The sequence below is a fragment of the Poecilia reticulata genome, linkage group LG17 (assembly GCF_000633615.1).
Source record: "Poecilia reticulata strain Guanapo linkage group LG17, Guppy_female_1.0+MT, whole genome shotgun sequence".
Taxonomy (NCBI): domain Eukaryota; kingdom Metazoa; phylum Chordata; class Actinopteri; order Cyprinodontiformes; family Poeciliidae; genus Poecilia; species Poecilia reticulata.
The window spans coordinates 17,196,922-17,217,411 of NC_024347.1; the positions used below are offsets into that span (position 1 = coordinate 17,196,922).

The window sequence follows — 20,490 nt, forward strand, 5'->3', positions numbered from 1 at the left end:
AGTTATAATTTCAGTTTGGTTATGATGAAAAAGTTAATTATTGAAAAGTACTCCCCACTGAAACCAAAAAAGTGCAACTAAATTTCTTTCTAATTGATTTTTACAATCCCAATTAGATTTTACAGGCTTTAAACATTTGCATCCATCTTTGTTTCAGCAGTTGCTTTTTTATTTTTATTTTTTTAAAGTAGACAACAGAACATAGGGCTTTTAGTCTGACTGTAGATTTGTAAAATTTGGAAAGTAATAATTTTTTTGAAAGCCTTTTCAGCTTCTTCACTTCAACTTTCTGAACAGAAACAAGCTACGGTTTTAACATCTTGAGGCACATTTGGAGACTGATTTAGAGAATTAGTTCATGTTACTGGTTAACTTAATGATCAAACCTTAAAATAAAACATAAAAAGAATATGTAGTTTACAGCAGCTATTAACTGCACAACAACCTTGCACTGACTGCTATTTGGCGACATTGGATCTTAAATTGTGCAACTGAGAAAAAAATCTCCTGAATAGTCATCTTTGGTTAATTAAAAGGTTTTTGTGCAGTTAATAGCCGCTATAAACTTTGTGGTCCCAATATAATTAATTCATGAAACTTTTTTCAACAATAATTATTTCTGCTTTCATTCTTTTAAGTCTGTTTGTTTCAGGCTACAAATAAACATCCAAAAGAGACACCAGACTCACACAGCGTAGTTTCTTATATAATTTATTTTGGCAGATATTTTAAAACATCAGTTTCCCTTTTATAAAACAGTGGTTGGAATAAAATTGCATACATTTCCCACCAGATTCCCCTGTCAGTTATGTGCTACTGCAGTTATCCCAACTTAATACCAAGTGCAAAGGGAATTTAAAAAGATGCTGAACGTCAAACCGGGTTCATCACAGGCTGGACTAGTTGTTCATGTGCGAGCCTGACTGGTAGGCCTGGATGTCCTCCCCGATGAACTCTGACACTACGGAGGAGACAGAATAAGAGAGGAAAATTAGAATCTGAATTGTGTGTAACAAATGTTGCACTTTTGGTTCCTAATCAAACCGAGTCTAACTGACTATCGGGTGATAAAACGTCCCAAAACAGGAATGTCAAACTAATTTTCGTTTTGGGCAAAAACAAGATGTTCCAAAGGGTGGGTTGAGCCAGAATGTACAGAGAAGACCCATTAAAAAACTGTTAAAATAGAAATAAATAGCTGTGTCTGCATCTAACGAGTATAACGGTGAATTAGGCTCATTGATGATAAAGGGGGAAAAATAGGAGTGAATTTTTATCAAAAAGTTAGGCAAAAATCTCTGTAATTTTAGTTCTGTTTGTTTTCTGTGTGTTCTGAAAACATTATGGTACCTTTTTGAGTTTATATTAATAATAAAAAAACCTACATACAATCTAGTATGGAGCCCCCTAGTGGACATGGAGGATTTTTTTTTTCTTTTGCGTTCCCTCAAAGAACTGATCAGTTCATGCGGCATAATTGAATACTGAAAGTCTTTCTAACGGTGTCCACCATATTTTCTGCTATAATATAGGGTATAATATAGTAGGTTTTTTCCATGCATGTTAATATCTTGTTTGTGAACTATGTGAAGTTTTATGCACCACAAACCTATGTGCAAAATGCAAAAGCAGTTTCTGTTTATTACCCCGTCTGTACGGGGTAATAATGTCATGTCTGACTGTTTTGATTGTGTCTTTTTGCGTTGGCAGTCTGAATGGTTAATAAAGATGTGCAGTTCCATCTCAACTTTACGCAAACAAACATAAACATGCAGTGAATAAATTTATTTTCAATCAGTTTTTTGCATCAAAGAGGCTGCGGCTCTTTAAGTGTGTATATATTTGCAATTTTAAATCGACATTTGTGACTGTATATAAAACAGATTAGGGCGTATTGGCTAATTTATTGTGGGATAACGCAAAATGTTTTTTTTCCCCATGTCCACTAGGTGGCTCTGTAATCTAGTGACCAAACATATATTTTAGCTAATTTTTCCTGTATTAGCTGCATTTAGCTGAATGGACTACATCCATGTAGTGATGCTACAGATGCTAGTCACTACATTTGGTTTAAATTTAGCATTGTTGCTAATTTTCAGCAGCAGCACCCCTGATTCTGGTCTGATCTTCATAAATGTTCTTGTCTCTTATAGCTGCCTCACCTTCTTCAAAGGTAATGTGGTGCATAGAGGCCGAGCTGGTGAACTCCAGTGGACACTCCTGGTTCTTGGCGTCCCCGTCTCCCCCGTGACTTGTACCCAGCATTCTTCCCTGAGGTTCCCAGCCCTCGTAGTGGGAGTACGGCGCCGGACAGGCGTCCTGGTAAGGGTTGGACGGAGGCGAGGGACACAGCTCCTGAGGATAGGCGGAGTACTGCGGGAAAGGCGAGGTGGGGATTGGGGGCAGCGGGGAGTTGGCCAGGGGGCTTTCAGTGGGGAACGGGCTGAGAGAGGAGGAGTGGGACGGAGAGGGCGAAGAGGACAGGTAGGGGGAGTCCAGCCACGGGGAAGGAGACGGGGACGGAGGTTGAGGACCGCGGGGATAAAGAGGGGGGAGCAGTTCGGTGAAGCCCAGCTCCAGGTTCTCAAAGCTGGGGTTACGCTCGGACAGGGGCGCCCTGGACCCGCCTGGCTCCTCCACAGCACTGTCGGGTTTGGGGCAGTACTCCTCTTGGTAGCTCATGGCCGGGCAGGGAGGGGAGTAGGTGGAAGGGTAGGGGGGAAGGTGGAAGCCGAGGCCGCGGTCGTCCGACACGTGGAAGCCTCTGTCCATTCTGGGCGGACACACAGTTCCCCCGTCCAGAGGGGGAACAGAGGGACGGGACAGCAAGGGATCCTCTTCTTTAAACATAACTGAGGGGAAAACAGACGGAAATGATCTAATTCACATAACATTTCTATTTATCCTGGGTTTTTCATGATTAGCAGGTTTAAGCTAGAGCTATCTGTATCAGTCCCAATATTGATAACAACAGATCGGGTATCGGTGACAATGCGCTCGATCTATTTAGATCTATTCAGTCTAATTCTATACTTTCAGCTCTGATCAAAGTAAAGCTTTATTATTTATTTTACTTTATATTTAGAAGTCCTAACGGCAATTTCTGAACCATCTGAAAGAAGATTTGCTGTACTTTATTTTTTACAGGTTTAACCAGGGTAGTCAACCTATTGCTTTGTCAATTTCAGTTTGTTTATTAATTATTTTACATTGGCTGTTAAACTCCTAATTGCACTAATTGAAGAAATTAAAGTTGTAAATGGCTGCAAACAGATGCCCAGTTATACAACTTTACATCTTTGAGAAGCAGAAGTGGAGCCTCCTGCACAGCCAACAGGAATGCAAGAAGTGGTTACTGGATGGTAAGTCAACAACAAAACACTTGTCTTTTCCAGCAGCCATTGGACGGCACATAAAGTTGTAAAACCAGCTGAGCAAAGGTGCTGGAGCTCTGCTCTGGTTGCTAGGTAACGGGGGTGGGCTTAGCTGTGGTTGCTAGGTAACGGCACAGTGGCTGTCAAATGTGGCTCAACATTAGAGAGGTGTTTGAAAAGACTAATTTTCCAGACACCAAAAATCATTAACCTATTGCCAAAAATCGGCTCTGTCTTTTTTTAAAGCATTTTTAAAAGCAGTTGTGTAGAAAAACATGCAAAAAGTGAATTTTACATAATAACTTCCCTTTAACCTTTAGTAAAATATATGCTTTTATTAACCTGGTTTGATAGTAAATGTAAAATATAAGACATAAAGTTAACACATACTTTATTAATCCACATGGCTGCAAATAAATCTCAAATATGCAGAATGAGGTAAAGATTGTAACCATTAAACTTGTAAAACTCAAATTTCTACTGCACAGAAACAGGAAAAGCAAAGCATGATGACTGCCTTGTATGTTGTCACAAACATACAAATTATAATGAGAGAAAACAGGAATATAAAAGTTACTGATTTAGCTATTTTCTGCAAAATCCACACAAACATACTGTTTTTGTTTGTTTTTTTCACCAACAAACAAACAAACTTATTTTTACCCCTAGTTAAAGTGTGTTAAAAGTCTTGATGTAAATTCATCTTTTGTTAAAATATATATATACATATTATTAAATTAGCATTACTTTGCACTCCTAACCACTCCTGCAGCAACTTTTTTAATACATTTTAATATTCCAAGAACTTTTAACAAAGTAAATCAACCATAGAAAAAGACCTCATTTTGTCTTGCCAGCACACATTAAGCAGAAGGCAGCGTTCCTACAAATCTCCCACTTTAAAACTCCAGACTTTTCCTGCCAACATCTGGACAAATTTAAATCAGGAAACATCTTTAACAGTTGGAGATATCTGGGCTGGTTCATCCTAAATTTAAAACAGATTCTTCTAATGAATTGATGCTTTGGCATCTACTTGAACCCAGTTCAAGGACTTTGAGTGCAGCTGATGTAAAAGGATCTGGAGCCCAGAAAGGAAGTGGCGTGACGTTTGAGTGAGTGCGACTCAAGAACAAACAAGATCAATTAGTTGGAGAAAAAAAATAAAGTTTTGATGTGACTTAAAATAAAGATCATCATGTAAAAAGTCGAAAAAGTTTCAGCTGTTGTAGGGCTTCATGTCACTTTAAATTCAAATAAACTGCTGGCCAGGCCCACCAACTCAAAATTTAGACTTGCATGTGAAAATGGATGCAAACAGATACACAATTACACAACCATACATCTTTGAAAAGCAGAAGTGGGGCCTTCTGGACAACCAATGATAATACAATAAGTGGTTTCTGCATATTAAGTGAAAAACAAACACTCATCTATTCCAGCAGCCATTGTACAGCAGAAAAAATAATAAATAAACCAAGACTAACAGAAACAAACTGCAACGAACCGTCACTCATACGGTTCAGAAAGTGCAATTAGGAGTTTTAAATGTAACGTAAAAAGGACAAAGCACAGAATTAGACTGAATAGATCGGCCCTTATGGATCGGACGCATTGTCACCGATATGAATATCGGATCAGTGCGTCTCTACATGCAAACATCAGGAGTGTTAATGAAGTTGGGATGAGGTAATAAAGCTGCGAGTCGCTCACCAGGAAGGTACTTGAAGCAGTGCGTGCTGCTGCGCTTCCTCTTCCCGTTGGAGACGTACAGACTGACGGACACGGGCCGACTGACGGAGACGTCGCTGTAGGCAGGAACCCTCACACACAGCAAACACTGCAGCAACAAATACACGCACATTTAGCTACGCATTATGATTCGCTGTTCAAATATATAACTAACACAGAGAATAAACCTTAAACATATTGAATGAAAGTTTTACCTGAAGACAGTTGAAACCAGATAAAAAGACAAACACATTTTTTTCTCTCCGTCTGAAGTTAAATTAAACCAAACTTTTTTTATTTTAGCTTATTAAGTATTACCAAAGTTATTTCTATTTGCTCATTTTAAAAATTTTTGAGAATTTTTTTCAGAGATATTTTCTTGGAAGTTTTCACAAATTCAAAAGTTGACCTACATTTGTATACAATTACCTTCAGTTTATTCAGTGAATGTAAACATCTGGTTTAAACTGTATGTATGTATATAACTGATATTTACACACACTGAATAAACTGGAGTTAAGTGTATCTATACAAATATATATATATCAATCTTGAGTCTATAATTAAAAATGAACTAAATATTAAAAAAAGGTATAAACGTTTTTGGACATGTGCACATCCTTTCTGTCTTCTTGGTACATTTTCATTAGAGGGAAAATAATGGACTGAAATGCGAGTGACTAATTTTTAAACAACATTTTATTAATAGTTTTGCCTTTTTTATCCCTTTAGTTCCTACAGATGTGGCGCTTTCAGCAAACAAAAGAACAATTTTAACAAGCTAATCTGGGCACATTAGACTCCATCTTGGCAGAGTCTCAACCACTGAGGCTGTGATTTAGTTTTATGGATCTGATTTCATGCTTTTCTACATACTGCTTAATAGTTGAACCATTGTTTCAGACACAAATTTGCTGCTAAAAACCGGTATGGGCACATGAAGAACTGAACCAGTAAAGAATGCATTTACACTCGCTGTTAAAAGTAGCATGTGGCGTGGATTTTCTGCTAAATGTGGGCGGATCGATACAGATTACCAATAATATCGATACCAGATCAGTATCAGTATTAGATCAATGCTTTAGTGTCAGATTCCCTCTTGACATTTTAATTTATTTTTGTATTGTAGTTTCTCAATTCAACCTCATTATTTATTTATGTATTAGTTCTCAAATTATAGTTTCTTGCACTTAATTAAAAATAATGCACACAAATCATGTAATTGTTTTATTAAAAATGTTTTGGAGACACTTTTAAGTTTTGTCCAAATTCTCTCAAGGTAATTCAAATTAAAAACCACCAAAACACCCAAACGTCCGAAGTTTGATGATATACCATATAAACCACAAATAACAGCACAACCATTTTCATACTGATGATTATTATTTTTAGAGGAATTTTGTTTATAGAGACATTAAAATCAATCTGGTTTTGGTTGTATTTGGTTTCTATTTTCTTTTTATTTATTGTTTTGGTTGTTGATTTTTTAATTTGGATATATAAAATATTTTCCAGTAACAGTGTTTTTGTCACAAAACTAAAGATTATTGGTCTGGAACTTGCATTATAATGCCATTATCTATATACTACTTGAAAATGATCACAAAACAACAATATTATCATTTATTGTAATAATTACTGGGTCAATTTATCACCATTAATGCACTGCAAAATGGTGTAAAGTGGTGGCATTGCTGCCTTGGAGCAAGAAAGTCCTGAGTTCACCGCCCAGTCTGCAATTTTTCTGCAAAATGTTGCAAGCTAGCAATCAAGATGGCAAACCTGATGGTATCCGATTGTCTTTTATTTAATATATCCACATTTCTGTTGCTTATATTCAAATCTATAACAACATAAATATAAAAGTATTCCCTGGGTGGATCATCAACAGACATTTAAACTGAGAGGGGGTCGTAAAATTACCTCGTTGCTGTTGTCCCGGTCCACATGTGCCTCCTCCTCCCACTGTAGTTTCCCATCTGATGTGCCAGAGCAAAGACAAACTTTATATTTGGTGAAATAATTTTAATTAAAAAAGCTTGGCATTGATGAAAAAACAACAAAAATAACTTAGAGGCCTGAAACATAAAGATTTTTAATTCAATAAACATCTCACTGAGTATATCTGTAGTTTTAACATCAACAAACATAGCAAGTAATATTTTTAGTCTGTCTTTAGAATAAAATATTAAGTCTACATTTTTGGGATCATAAATTCACAAAAAATATGCTGTAATGCCAAAGGAAAAGATGATTGTTTTTTTTATTTATTTATTTACATTTTTTTTATTTGTTTCACGGATAAACCTTTAAATGTAGCATCTCGTTTTTGAGGGGTTCTTACAAATATAAATGTAAACAACAATAGTACAATTGTAATAAATCCAAAATATAATAAAAGACATTTAAAGAATAACTTACTAGCAGAAGTAGGAGTATTTTTAAATGGTTTGTCAAAAGTTATATTCCCTCCAGTTATTATTTAAATTAAAAAACAAAGGCTAAGATTGTTTTTTTTTTTCAGAAACATAAAGTAGCTTTGCATCATTACTACTCATATTGATGTCCAGATATATCTACCAATGAGATCTAACACAAGTGTCACGTTCAGCTTGAGTGACATCAAATCCAGTATGATGAGGATGAATATACAATAATTGCAGAAATTCTAATTATTGAGAACTTTAAATAAATTATTTCAGGGTTCCTGCAGGTCTCACAAATATTTTTAAAGATATTTCTATAACCACTATAAATTAAATTGAACACCTGCTTTACAAAAAAAAGAAAAGAAAAAGAAAGAAATAAGGAAAATAGAATATTTTGTAGAGCTGAAGTGCCAAGCTTTTTAGCTCAGATTGCACGTAGCATCGTACAGGATAGCAACAGAAGTGAGCAAAGTCAAATGTCCAGTCAATAAAGTGATAATTTACACCTAGCCAGCTAGCTAAGGATTAGCAGCTAATTAGCGGTAGCCTCAATAAGCTTGAACCGCAGAACGTAACGAAGATGTCTGGGTGCGACTGAAACTTTTGCCTGACAGAAAAGTCCGGAAAGAAAAAAAAATCTACATCGAATATTTGAGATTAAATAGTCCAGCCACGACAAAATTTAAGTTACGTGATTACCTTATTTAAGGCCAGCTCAACATTTGACTGTATACAAAATAGACCAGGGTGTATTTGCTTATTTATTTAATTTAATTTCATAATATTTTCTGACTACGCCATTTTGGGTTGGTGTCAAACTCATACCGGTGCCTCTCTCCATGAAGAGGACTCTGGAGATCGGCAGGAAGTTGGTGCCGCTCAGCAGCAGCTCCTCGCCTCCCTCCACCGAGCAGGACGTGACGCTGACGGACTCGATGACAGGAAGCTCCTGGGCCGACCGCTGAGCTGAAGCGGCAAAAACGGACAAACGTTGGCCTCTCGTGGAATTACAACAAAGTTTTAAATTCAGTTGAATTTTGTGCAGCGTCTTACAGCATTCAATAGGCAAAGAGGCGACCTGCAGAGCCAGGACGCGCCCAGGAGGGCCCACAGGGGGCGCTACAGGGAGGTGAGTACGAAACACCAGACGCACGCGAGTGTTTTTCCTCCCGACGTCCGTTTCGCCTTTACGCAGCTCGATGTCGGAGTTTCTCAGTTTCAGAATCCCAGCGCAGTCGATGCTGAACATCAAAGTTGTTAAATGTTTTTTGAAGTAGAAGAAACTTCAATCCTTCATAAACGATCTTATGTTTATTTTCATCGTGATAAAAATATATCGACAGCATCTTCACATAAATTGAAAAAATAAAACAAATAAATTTAAAAAAAGACAATTTTCTTCTTTCATAGGTAAGGAAATTCAGACATAAGAGAACAAATAGGATTTAAACTTTTACAATCATCTTTCTTCAAATGTGGACAATTAATGTTTTGGAATATCTTAAAAGAAATGCAGAAAACATTCTTTGAGTGCAGTCTTTAGAGAAAGATATACGTTTAAAAAAAAACTCAGAAGCAGCAGATTAAGTCTAAATGTTGAGCAGCAACACAAAAATCAGGCCCTAAAATTTTGCTAAATTTGAGCAAATCAAAGCAGATATAAATATTTTTTTTAAGTCTCAGAAGCTAAATGCAGTTTTAAATTTGAAGTGAGAAGAAAAGTCTATCCACAACAACTTAGCCCTACGTGGAAAAGTAATTGCACCTTTATTAAACAATAAATTAGCTTTGATTAACCAGATTTCATCTGAAAAGCTTAACTTAATTTCAGCTTTTGGTTGGTTTCCGACAGATAGTTGTGGGCACGCTTCAGCTAATGCGCTAATACCGTAGCTAATTTTTCATTTAGCGCTTTAGCTAACTGTGAAAACACTTAGCGCACTTATTTCCCCTATGTAACTGTTTTTTTTCTAAATAAACTCTGAAGTGACACCATAGTTGGCTGTTTTGGAAGCTTTCAATAGAATAAAATTCAACATATATGTTGAGGTTTTGGTTAAGTAGTTAGATGTTTATATTCATGCTCTTAGTTTGAAGTGGGAGAAGAATGTTTACGCAGTGGTTCCTTCTCTTCTCCTCACGTTGTCCACCTGTGGTGCAGTGCAGATATTTATTCTGTATTAAAGATGTAGTAAACAGTTTAAAATCTACCGATATGCTCTGTGACCGAAGGCCTGCTGCTGTGTTCAGTTAAGCAAAATCAGCAACAGTTGGCAAAACTCAACAACTAAAAACTGAAACCAAAAGTGAAAAATCTGCTCCAAAGAATCACTTTCTGTGCAGATAGACATGCAATAACAGTTTTTATCCTATTTAGGGCAATATGCTGTTGTAACAGATGGTGAGTTGGGTATTGGCATTAGCTTCTGCTAAATACCATACTGGAAAAGCACTTTAGCTTTAGCATAACTAATGCTAATGATTAGGGCTTTTGGGTTAGAGCAACTAACTTTTTAGTAATCAATGTGCACCACTGCTGACAGACATGAAGAATAAAGAAATAATAAACATAACCTGCCTGACAACATGAAGTAGGCTAAAAGATTTGAAATAGTAACACAAACCAGATTTAAAGGCTTCAATTCGTACTCACAGGGCGGTCATGTTGTTCTCTGGGTTGAGGGGGATGTCCAACAGTTTGGTCCCTGCCTGGACGCTTTCATGGCTGGCGGTTCCGACCATCTTCCCGGTCACCCTACACAATGAGAAACATTTAAAATTAAGAGTCCAAAAAGTCCAAAAAGAAGTCGGGTACCTCACCTTACCCAAGATATTTCAATTACCTGTTTGCCTTTCAACATTCATTTGACAAATATCTACAAAACAAATGAAAATACTCTCTTTTTTTTTACATGTTAGAGGGGGGAAATCACTGCAAAAACACAACATTTTAAGAGACAAGACAAATATTTTTGGTCTTGTTTTTAGCACGAATGTGTTATTACACTTGAAATAAAACAAAACTAACTTACAAATAACTTTTCAGCAAGATAAAAGAGCTTGTTTTAAGTCAATAATTCCTTAATATTTAGTCCTTAAAAACATACTAGTCTCATAGACAGATTATTTCACTGATAACAAGGCAATTTTCTCATGTTACATATAATCTGCCAGTGAAATTTTCAAAAATTTGTCTTAAACATCTCGCAAAATACAACCCATGAAGTTTACATTCTCTTCTTTAGTCTTTTAAACTAAATGACATCACTGCTAAAATACATATTTTACCAAGTATTTTTGGTCTAGTTTCTAGTGCAAATATCTTAGTACACTTGAAATAAGACAAAACTAATTTGCAAGTAACTTTTCATAATGATAAAGGAGATTAATTTAAGTCAACTAGTGCTGGTTCCACTGGCAGATTATTTAACTTATAACATGGTAAAAATGTCTTGATAAAAGTGAAATTATTTGCCATTAGAACTAGAAGTTTTTCATCAATATTAAGGATTAATTTACTTAAAACAAGCTCCTTTATCTTGCTGAAAAGTTACTTGTAAGTTAGTTTTGTCTTTTTCCAAATCTACTAATATATTTTCACTAGAAATTAGACCAAAATACCTTTTAATCTTTTGTTGCAGTTGAATGTATATTTTCCTGTAACATTTCTAGACTAACTTGCACCAGAATTATGACAGATGTCCTGATAAAATGTGACGTAAACGTGTAGTATCACATATTCGTTAAAAAGTAAATTTCTTCTTCATTACTTTAACGCCTGGATCCATAAATGATCATTAATTTAATTATTTCTGCAGCAAAGCCTCAGGTACTTCATTACAGTTTACATGTTTATTCTGGCTTTCTAAATATTTGTACCCCAACCAAAAAGTAAGTAAAAGTTTATTTATTAAAAACAACCAGTAGTTGTCCTACTGAGATGTTTTAAAAAATCTCAAATGAGCTTGAATTGTAGCTGTGATGCCCTGAATTCATCCTGATATTATTTGTCCGAGTCTGATGTTTGTATTCAGAGCTGAGAGAAATGGGAGGAGATATTTCCTGGCGGCAGAAAACGATTCGTTACGCTGCATTTAAAGCCGCAGTCAGATGATGCATCTTGTGAGGAGTTTTAGATTTAATTAATTGAAAAAGAGGCATGGAGATAAATTTGTTCTCTCTGCACCAGGGTGAAAATAGTTTTGGGTTTTTCATCATAGTTAAGTTTAATTTCATTGTGACTTTTTGTTTGTCAAACTCAGTTAGTTTTTAGAGTGTGTTTGCTAGTTTTTAGTAGTTGAATATTGTTTGATTGTTTAGGTTTAGCTTAGTTTTTATTATAGTTTTTCATACCTTGGTTCATTTTTATTAATTATTGTGATTATGTTAATGAATACCATTTTCAAAAAATAGATTTAATTTAATAGATTTAACAAATTGTGTTTGCCGTTTTCTCCCAGCTTCTGCTGTTGCCATTTTGCGATATAGCGAGATCTAGGAGGAGAACGGAGTGGTGTTGAAATTGTTATAAATCAATTTCACGTCTAATATATGGATTCATAAAACATAATATAACTTCAGTATGCTTTAGTTTTATAAATACATTATATATTTCCAGTTAGTTGTAGTTTTTCTCCATCAAACACTGTTTTTGTTTATTTCAGCTAATAAAAAATGTTTATTTCAGTTTTAGTACCGTATTTTCTGCACTATAAGGTGGACCTTCAATGAATGGTCTATTTTAAAACTTTTTTCATATATAAGGCATTATAAGGTATTATAAGGCGCATAGAATAGACGCTACAGTAGAGGCGGGAGTTACGTTATGCATCCACTAGATGGAGCTGCACTAAAAGGGAATGTCAACAAAACAGTCTGACTCCGGTCGGTGAGGAGAACCTTCTGCGACTGGGCCGGGGCGTGGCCGGACGATGGTCACCCTTCTCCATTCGCGCACAGCATGTTGGTGGAGAACGTGGTGCTAAATGACCTGCATCCAGACAACCTGATTCTAGACGGTCGGTAGGTAGATAGGTCAGTCAAACTTTATTAATAAACCAGCGTTCTGACAACTATCCCAGCATGCAATGCTGCCGCCGACTTCTATGGGGAAAATGAAGTCGGCGGCTGCTTACCGTAATTGTTAGACCTGTTGTGGCTCAATATTGGTCCATATATAAGGCGCACCGGATTATAAGGCGCACTGTCGGCTTTTGAGGAAGTTGAAGGTTTTTAGGTGCGCCTTATAGTGCGAAAAATACTGTAATTTGTTTGGTTGTAGTTAAGTACGCTGACGGTCTGGTCTGTACCTGTGTATCTGGTAGAAGGGATGAGGCCTGATCGAGCGGTCGTCAGCCGTCCCGACGAAGACCTGCAGCGACAGCGGCTTCCTCTCTGCGTATCCGCACAGCTGGACACACAAACAAACCACACAGTGACGAGAGCAGCAGGAGACACACGTCTGCTTAAATCACAGGTGGCCAAAGTGCGGCCTGGGGGCCGTTTACGGTCCTCTGGATAATTCTGTGTGGCCCCCTGCCACAGTTTAAATCAAATACAACGATTTTTCATTTATTTTAGTTTGACAAATTTTGGTGGCAAATAAAATCCTAAATTTACAAGAAGAAGGAAATGTTTGATAATACATAAGTTTCTTATTCATTCAAAGTCTAAAGTTTGAATTTATCGTTATTTTGTATAATTATAGGATTACAAACTCAGACAATTTTTATGATTTGCATCTTAAAAACCTTTTTTTAGATGCAAAAATTAGAGTTGTTGGTATTTTGGGGAAAAATATGAAAATATGAAAAATGTAAAAAAAAAAAAATGATTCTAGAAAATAAAAAGTTGACTTTTTAGATGAAAAATAGATTTTTCAATCTAAAAAATGCAAAAAATACTATTTTTTGCTATTTCTAAAAAATATGAATATATAAAAATATTTTTTATTCTAAAAAATATAAGCTAAAAGTAAGTTTTTTGCTTCTAAAGACCTTTTTAAATATTCAAATGTCTTTTATTTAAAGTAAACAAATGTACATAATAAGATAAAAAATAATTTATCACATTTAATAAAGTTTATTAAATGTACTTTATAAGATTTAATAAAGTAAACAAATTTTAATAAATTATATATGAAATTCAAAGTTAATTATTTACTTTATTAAGGTAAATAATTACTTTATTATTTGAGCAGATAAAACAATAAAAGCCACATGAATTTCTGCATTGAATAGAGGAAAATTACTTGAGTTCTTTGAACTTTCATTTGGACCCTTCTGGTTTAAATAAAACAAATCTGGAGTAAAATCCTGGTTAGATGTATTTCCTGTGAGAAACGTCGGTCGCACCTTGACGACAGGATGTCCAGTTGGTGCGGCTTTGACGGCGCCTCTGCTGCCCTCCGTCTCGTAGTGGGCTCGATGGTGTGGCCGGGGTTGCACCTCGATGCGCAGCTCATACTGGTCAAACTGGGACGGGAGCGGCCAGTCAAGTGGAGGCAAAGCATTAGACCTAAAGGACAAAAGATTAATGTTTTACAGCTGAGAAAAACATAGACAACAGCACAACAGACACCCAGTGTGAGATATAAAGCAAATAAAAAGATTTAAATTAGCACTGGTTGTTTCTGACTGAGTGGTGTATATCTGCAGTTAGAACTGGGAGTACTGGGAGAAGGCACAGGAGCTCAATCTTTTGTCTTGAACTGTCACACATTTAAAAAAAAATAAAAGTTACTAGGGGTGCAGTGATTACATACTTTAACATATTTTTACTCAAGTAAAAGTAAAAAGTAGACGTCCAAGAAATTTTGGGTTTTGGTTAAAAACGTCTCCTCAAGCAGTGAGATCAAATTATCAATCACTTAATACTTAAAAATGACATAATCAGATGGACCAAAATGTAAAGTTAAGTGGAAATCTTGGTATTTTAAGGACAAAAATGATAATAATTCATATCAGTAACAAAATAAATAAAATCAGGCTAAACAAAATGTTTCCAAATGAGTTTGTTTCAATAAAAAATTCATGAAACTTTAACAAAAACTGCACATGTGTGTCTGTGTCTGGTGAATTTTTGGTTAAAACATGTTTGTTTTTCACTCAATGGGTAGAAAATCCAGAAATTTTACTCAAGTAAGAGTAGAAGTAAATTTTTCCCAAAAAGTTACTCAAATGCAAGTGAGTAAATGTAAGTAGTTACCAAGTAAAAGGTTGAGAGGTTTGACTGACAGACTGGCCCACCAGGTCATTTAGCGTAATTTCAGACAAAAAAAATGCTATTGGCCAAAAATCTGAATCTTCAAGTGAGGTTTTTTAGAGATTGGGCAGAAATCTGCAATCTGCGCACCTCTAAAACTTGCGTACTGCAGCTTTAAGAGTGAGAACATGTACATAATTGTTTGTCTCTTTGTTGCCCTCTGATGGACTGGCGACCTTTCCAGGGCGGCGGCGCAGGATTCACGGTCTGATTTTGACTATTTGAGATCAGATTTTAACAACTCTGGAAACTCTACGCTGAAACAGGGTGGACACACTTCTCAAGTGTCTTTTGGTTGTTTTTCAGTTTGAACAGAGAACATTAGAACCCCTCACACTGGTTTTTATATAAAATGTGTTCCTGCCTGAAGAGAGGACTGTGGGCGCTGGCTCTGGTTCTGCCCCAGGCCAGGGCAGGGGGAACCGGGAGGTAGTCCATTCCCAGAGACGGGGGCTCTCTCCTGGGGTGCTGGGTCTCCGGCAGCGGACAGGGGGAGCTTCGGCCCAGACCCGGCTCCTGGTCCACTTCTCTGGGAGACAACTGCAGCGAAGCAAGTCTCTGTTTAACAGCTGCTCTCATTGGCTGCATTTACATTACAAATATATTTGTTTATATTCTGCTAATGTAAAAAAGCAATTATGGTGTTTCCATTAAATAAATTAAAATCAAACAAAGTTTGTTTACACAATATGTCATTAAAAATAAGGGCAGATTTACAGTGACGTGAGATAAATTAATATTTCAGCTCTCTTCATTTACCAGCCAATCAGAGTTTGAGCCACAAATATTTCTGAATTTTTTCTAGCAAATTTCTTGACTTTTAATACTCACAGGGAGTTTTTTTTTTTAAATTGGCGCATTTCTGTTTTAATTTGTGCAATTTATCATTAAATGGAAACCCAGTTGCTTACTGTGGCATATTAGGACCATTGTGTTTACGAAGGAAATTAAAGGAGGAGTAAATTTCTGCCAAAAAGCTCAAAATTTTTTAGATCAATCTCAGAAATTCTCAAAGAAAAACAGGACATTTCTGAGTTTTAAAAGTGAAAAGTTTTCTACTTTTGATACTTTTCTCAAAAAAGTCTGAAATAAATTTGAGTATTTCAGATTTTTTTCAGGGAAATTTTTGATTTTTCAAGCTGAAGCATTTCCCTGAGTTTGAAAAAAACTGAAGTATAAGATTGATCTAAAAAAAAATTCTGAATTTTTTTTGGTGGAAATTTATTCCTCTTTTTTTCTCCATCTTTAGAGCAAAACCGTAAACATGTTATGTCAAAATTGACATGTTTGCATAAAGCAAATTTATTTTCATACTTTCAATTTGCACATTTTTATGGCTAATAGAAATGCGGCTAATTGTTTTCTCATAAAACAACAGAACTCCCACCTGCTCCAGGGACGTCTTCCTGGTTTTCTGCGGGATGTTGAGCTCACAGCTGCCGGGCAGCGCCTGCGACTGCGAGGAGGACTCTCCGCCCTCCAGGTTGCATCCCTGCAGGTCCTCTGAGTAGCTGCTCCTCCGTGAGATGCAGGGAGACGCCAGAGGAGAGTTCCTGCGCTTCTTTCCTCCCGGGGAAGTGGGCCTGGAGGACGGGGAGAGTCCGAAACCGACATTGGCCTCGTTGAGCTCCTCTTCCTCCACCAGCAGGGAGTCGCAGCTGGACGCGGGGCTGAGCCAGCCACGGGACGACGGGCTGGAGGCGGGGCTGGGGCTGAGGGAGCCGGGGAACCGGTCGCGGTAGGAGAAAGGGTCCAGCAGGGGGAGGTAGAGGCGCTCCCTGTCCCAGCCGCCGCCACTGCCCAGGTCCCAGTAGCTGGGGACGGGCGGCGCCGGGTCATCCTCCGGGGAAATGGTGGTGATCTGAATGCTGGGGCACTCAACCACACAGGACTCCGACACCTGGACAAATGTAAAAACATTTAAGTGTTTGTTTTTTAAAGAAATTTAATTTACATCAGAGTTCAAGATACATGGTACAGTACATTAGTGAAAAGACACACAAAACATAAAGAAAAAGACAGAAAATATTGTGTGTTAATCAATGAATATTATTAACGTGTGTGTGTGCGCGCGTGTGTGTGTGTGTGTGTGTGAGAGAGAGAGAGGGAGCGAGAGTGTGTAAGCAATGACGGCAGAGGCATGATACTATGCAACACAGGCCCTTGCAGAGGGCAGGGGCTAGGGGTGCTTGAGCACCTGCCCCTTTTGCTCCTTGCCCCCAAGTGCCCTTTTGGTCAAATAATAATTATTTTTTGTATTATTATTTCCTAAGCCCTCTTCTGACACATAAGAACATGTACTAAAATTATTAGTTTTTTTGTTGGGTTTTTTGTACAACATAATAAGCCGGTCACCTTGTTACCTTTGACCTTTTGCCCGTGACGCATGACGCAGTTGCCTCTCGCAGTGAGATGGAGCTGGAGCATTTATTTCTCAAACAACTCTTGATGACTTTTCCCTCACTTATATAAATATGTTGTTTTGATTCTTCTCTTATCCCACTAATAAAACAAAACATTTTTATATTATCAACCTAATTTTATTAGTCGCAAAATATCATATACATAAATCTAAATTCTCAAATCAGAAACCTCGCTTTTTAGCCTTTAAAGAGGAATTCAAACAATGTATTACATCTCTCCAGTATTCAAAAATAGAAAAGCCATTAAGACAATGGACATGTGCTCTCACTTTAACATCTTTTTGAGTTAACTTTTTATTAGTATACTTGCTCTTCATTTTGTTTGTGCTTCATATGTAACACCCTGGCATTATTATCCTCTCTGTTTTGTTACTTATTTGTATTAATTTTGCTATTTTGTAAACCACCTTATTGTCAATAAAAATACATTTAAAAAAAATTTCTCAGGTCGTTTACGGTGCAGCTCATAGCATTCTGAGGTAGCTGTTGTATCAGTTGTACTTCTAATGTATGTATTTGAATGTAAAACACGTCTGCAAGCTGCTCTGAGCTCATCCTGAGTTGTTTGTGTTTTGACAGTTTCACCCCATTTTACATGGAAATAAAGGAAGAACTAATAAAAAAAAATTTTTTAAAAAGATTGAGCTGGACGTAGCGAACGTTCCAGATTACAGAACAATTTTTGGTGAATTAAAAAAAACGTTTTTGGTGAATAAATTGGAGTAGACTTGCTCCTTGTCCAGTGGTGGAGAAAATACTCAGAAAATGTACTTAAGTAAAAGTACAAATACACAGACAAAAATGTACTCAAGTAAAAGTAAAACTACCACATTAACATTTGTACTTAAGTAAAAGTAAAAAAGTACTGGCTTTTAAAAATACTTAAGTATTAAAAGTAAAAGTATTTGCTGAACCTAATCGCTAATATCATTAAGTGAACCGATCGTATTTCATTTTAATACATTAGAAATGTGCCATTTTAATGGACAAGGCCACAGATAAAGCATGTTTTTATTGTGTTTACTATGTAACATAGTTTAGACTTAGATATGTGATTCTATGCATCATAATTTCAGGGATGGAAACATCGTCTCCTGTCCTAACATAACATGAACGTCACTTTTTTTGCCACTAGTGGCTTTTATTTTGAAAGAAATCCAACAGAAAGGGGATGGAAAGAAGGTGGGTGGGAGAGGACAGGCAACCAAGGAGCCAGTAGCAGAGTTGTAGTCAAGACCACCTACCCAAGACGAGTCAAGACTACGTGACACGTGACACACAAAAAATGTACTTTTACCCATCAAAATTGCTTCTCAAATTGATCTGAAAGATCCACATTCCCATAAAAAAGAAAACTAGATATTAAATACTTAGAGCTGAAATGAATTTAATCAGTAAAGATCCGTCCAGAAGAATCGGATCGTTCCTGAATATCATATCAATGCAGACTTTGGTCACAGCGTTGTCCCATATTTGCGTCACCTCAAGTCAACACCTCCACACAATAATTCAGCGCATGAGTGACAACTGTTTTTCATCGCAGATGCAACATGTGTCTCTGTACAGCTAGCTCTAGCTTTGCTAGCATCACGTCCACGGAGCTTACCTTTCTTTAAGCTTTCCTTCCAAGTGACGCTAAAAGTTGGACAAAGTCCCCACCGTCTGTGAAAGCGAAGCGCTGCTGATTTTACATGTCGCCATATCAATTTATGCAGCGCTATTATATTACTGACGATTAGACAGATATCGCCTCCAGCTCAGAGGAAACCACTGCGCATGTCTGGGAGCTCCGTGCGAGTAAAGGTGGAGCCGATGGGTGACAACAGACACTAAGTCACGTTATTGCTTGGATTTTACGGCGCCACCTTAAGACCCTGAACTTCACATTTTAACGGAAAAAAGTGCAATGCGGCTTGGATGTAACGAGTAACGAGACAGTTTTGTAGAAATGTAGTGAAGTAGAAAGTACAGATACTTACTGTAAAATGTAGTGGAGTAAAAGTAGAAAGTCCCCATTATTAAATCTACTTAAGTAAAGTACAGATACACGAAAACTGTACTTAAGTACAGTAACAAAGTACTTGTACTTCGTTACTTCCCACCACTGTACTTGTCAGATGACGGAAAACGTTGAAGTATCGTTTCTGCTTCAGCTCGGAGTCGCGGTTTAAGCAGAGAGGTAATGAAATACAACAGACACAGACAGGCCTCTGCGTCTGCCTTTCTCTGGAGAACTACTGAGCGGGAGGAGACAGCCAGGTGAGGAGAAACTGTTCTTATTGATCGATTCAGTATTTTTATCATACAGACATTAGGCTGCTGTTGTGCTATTAGCTAACTGTTAACTAGCAAACGTTATCTAGCAAAGCAAGATAACTAAAAAGCTTTCCTGTATCGTTAATGATGGTCATTCTAAAGTAGCAGTTCTCAACATGGGCGGTGCCGCCCTCCATGGGGCGTTCAGAGGACGGCAGGGGGCGCTGGCGGACATTTTTACAAAAGGCGGGCGAAGGGATGCTTTTCGGGGGCGTTTGGTCGAAGCTAAACTTTACACCTTAAATGCACAACAATGTCAGTTTAGACTTTGAGCAACTTGGTAAAACTGTATTGTGTAACATTAAAACATGCTTGGTTGCAACTGTATCGATGGCAGCTCTTCTTGTCTTCAGTGTTTGTTAGCTTCTGTTAGCTTCTTGGCGCAGCTYCGTTCTCCTGCTMCTGGTAGCTAAAATCACGATACCCTCACTGTGTATCCCTCTGAAAAATGAACCCAYTTAAATAAAGAAATCCCTCCATGGGTGATACCACGATAGAGAGCGTTCATTTTATAGCGTTAACACCGGTGCTGTAAGTGGTCCGGTATGAAACGGGGGTAATAGAACAACACAGCACTTTTAAATTGCAATAATCAGAATGCAGAAATTGTTTCCGTTGTTTTAAAAGGTTTATGTCAGCCTGCCTTTTCCCCACCGATACGCTTTGCTTCCCGAACAATGCGCATCATAGGGAGTTTAAAAAAAAGACGAGCACATTGCGCAAAACTCTGAAACAGGAAAAGCGGGACATAAAACGGACTAGATGTGAATAAAAACAGAGAATCCGATGCTGAACAGTGAAAAAAATCAACACGTGATGTGAAACACATCATGACGATTAGGTGGCGCAGCAGCTGGTGAGTGAAAATTACTGGTGGTCAATAAACGATCAAATAAATGTAGCAACAGGAAAGAAACTAAAGTGGACATAGCAATAAACCAAGAGAGGATAATA

General features: G+C 37.2%; 1 protein-coding gene across 1 annotated transcript in view; it reads right to left on the reverse strand.

Annotated features, from left to right (window-relative positions):
- Nucleotides 1-694: 694 nt before the first annotated feature.
- Nucleotides 695-20,490, reverse strand: part of nfatc4 (nuclear factor of activated T cells 4) — a 40,338-nt gene continuing 20,542 nt past the window's right edge. Inside the window, exons 3-13 of the mRNA XM_008434010.2 lie at nucleotides 16,185-16,697; nucleotides 15,162-15,337; nucleotides 13,888-14,050; nucleotides 12,844-12,944; nucleotides 10,188-10,289; nucleotides 8,588-8,775; nucleotides 8,360-8,500; nucleotides 7,029-7,084; nucleotides 5,088-5,214; nucleotides 2,163-2,852; nucleotides 695-961 (exon numbers count right to left, since the gene is read on the reverse strand). Of these exons, the coding sequence (XP_008432232.1) occupies nucleotides 900-961; nucleotides 2,163-2,852; nucleotides 5,088-5,214; nucleotides 7,029-7,084; nucleotides 8,360-8,500; nucleotides 8,588-8,775; nucleotides 10,188-10,289; nucleotides 12,844-12,944; nucleotides 13,888-14,050; nucleotides 15,162-15,337; nucleotides 16,185-16,697 (2,319 nt within the window). The 3' untranslated portion in view covers nucleotides 695-899. The remainder of the gene's footprint in view (nucleotides 962-2,162; nucleotides 2,853-5,087; nucleotides 5,215-7,028; nucleotides 7,085-8,359; nucleotides 8,501-8,587; nucleotides 8,776-10,187; nucleotides 10,290-12,843; nucleotides 12,945-13,887; nucleotides 14,051-15,161; nucleotides 15,338-16,184; nucleotides 16,698-20,490) is intronic.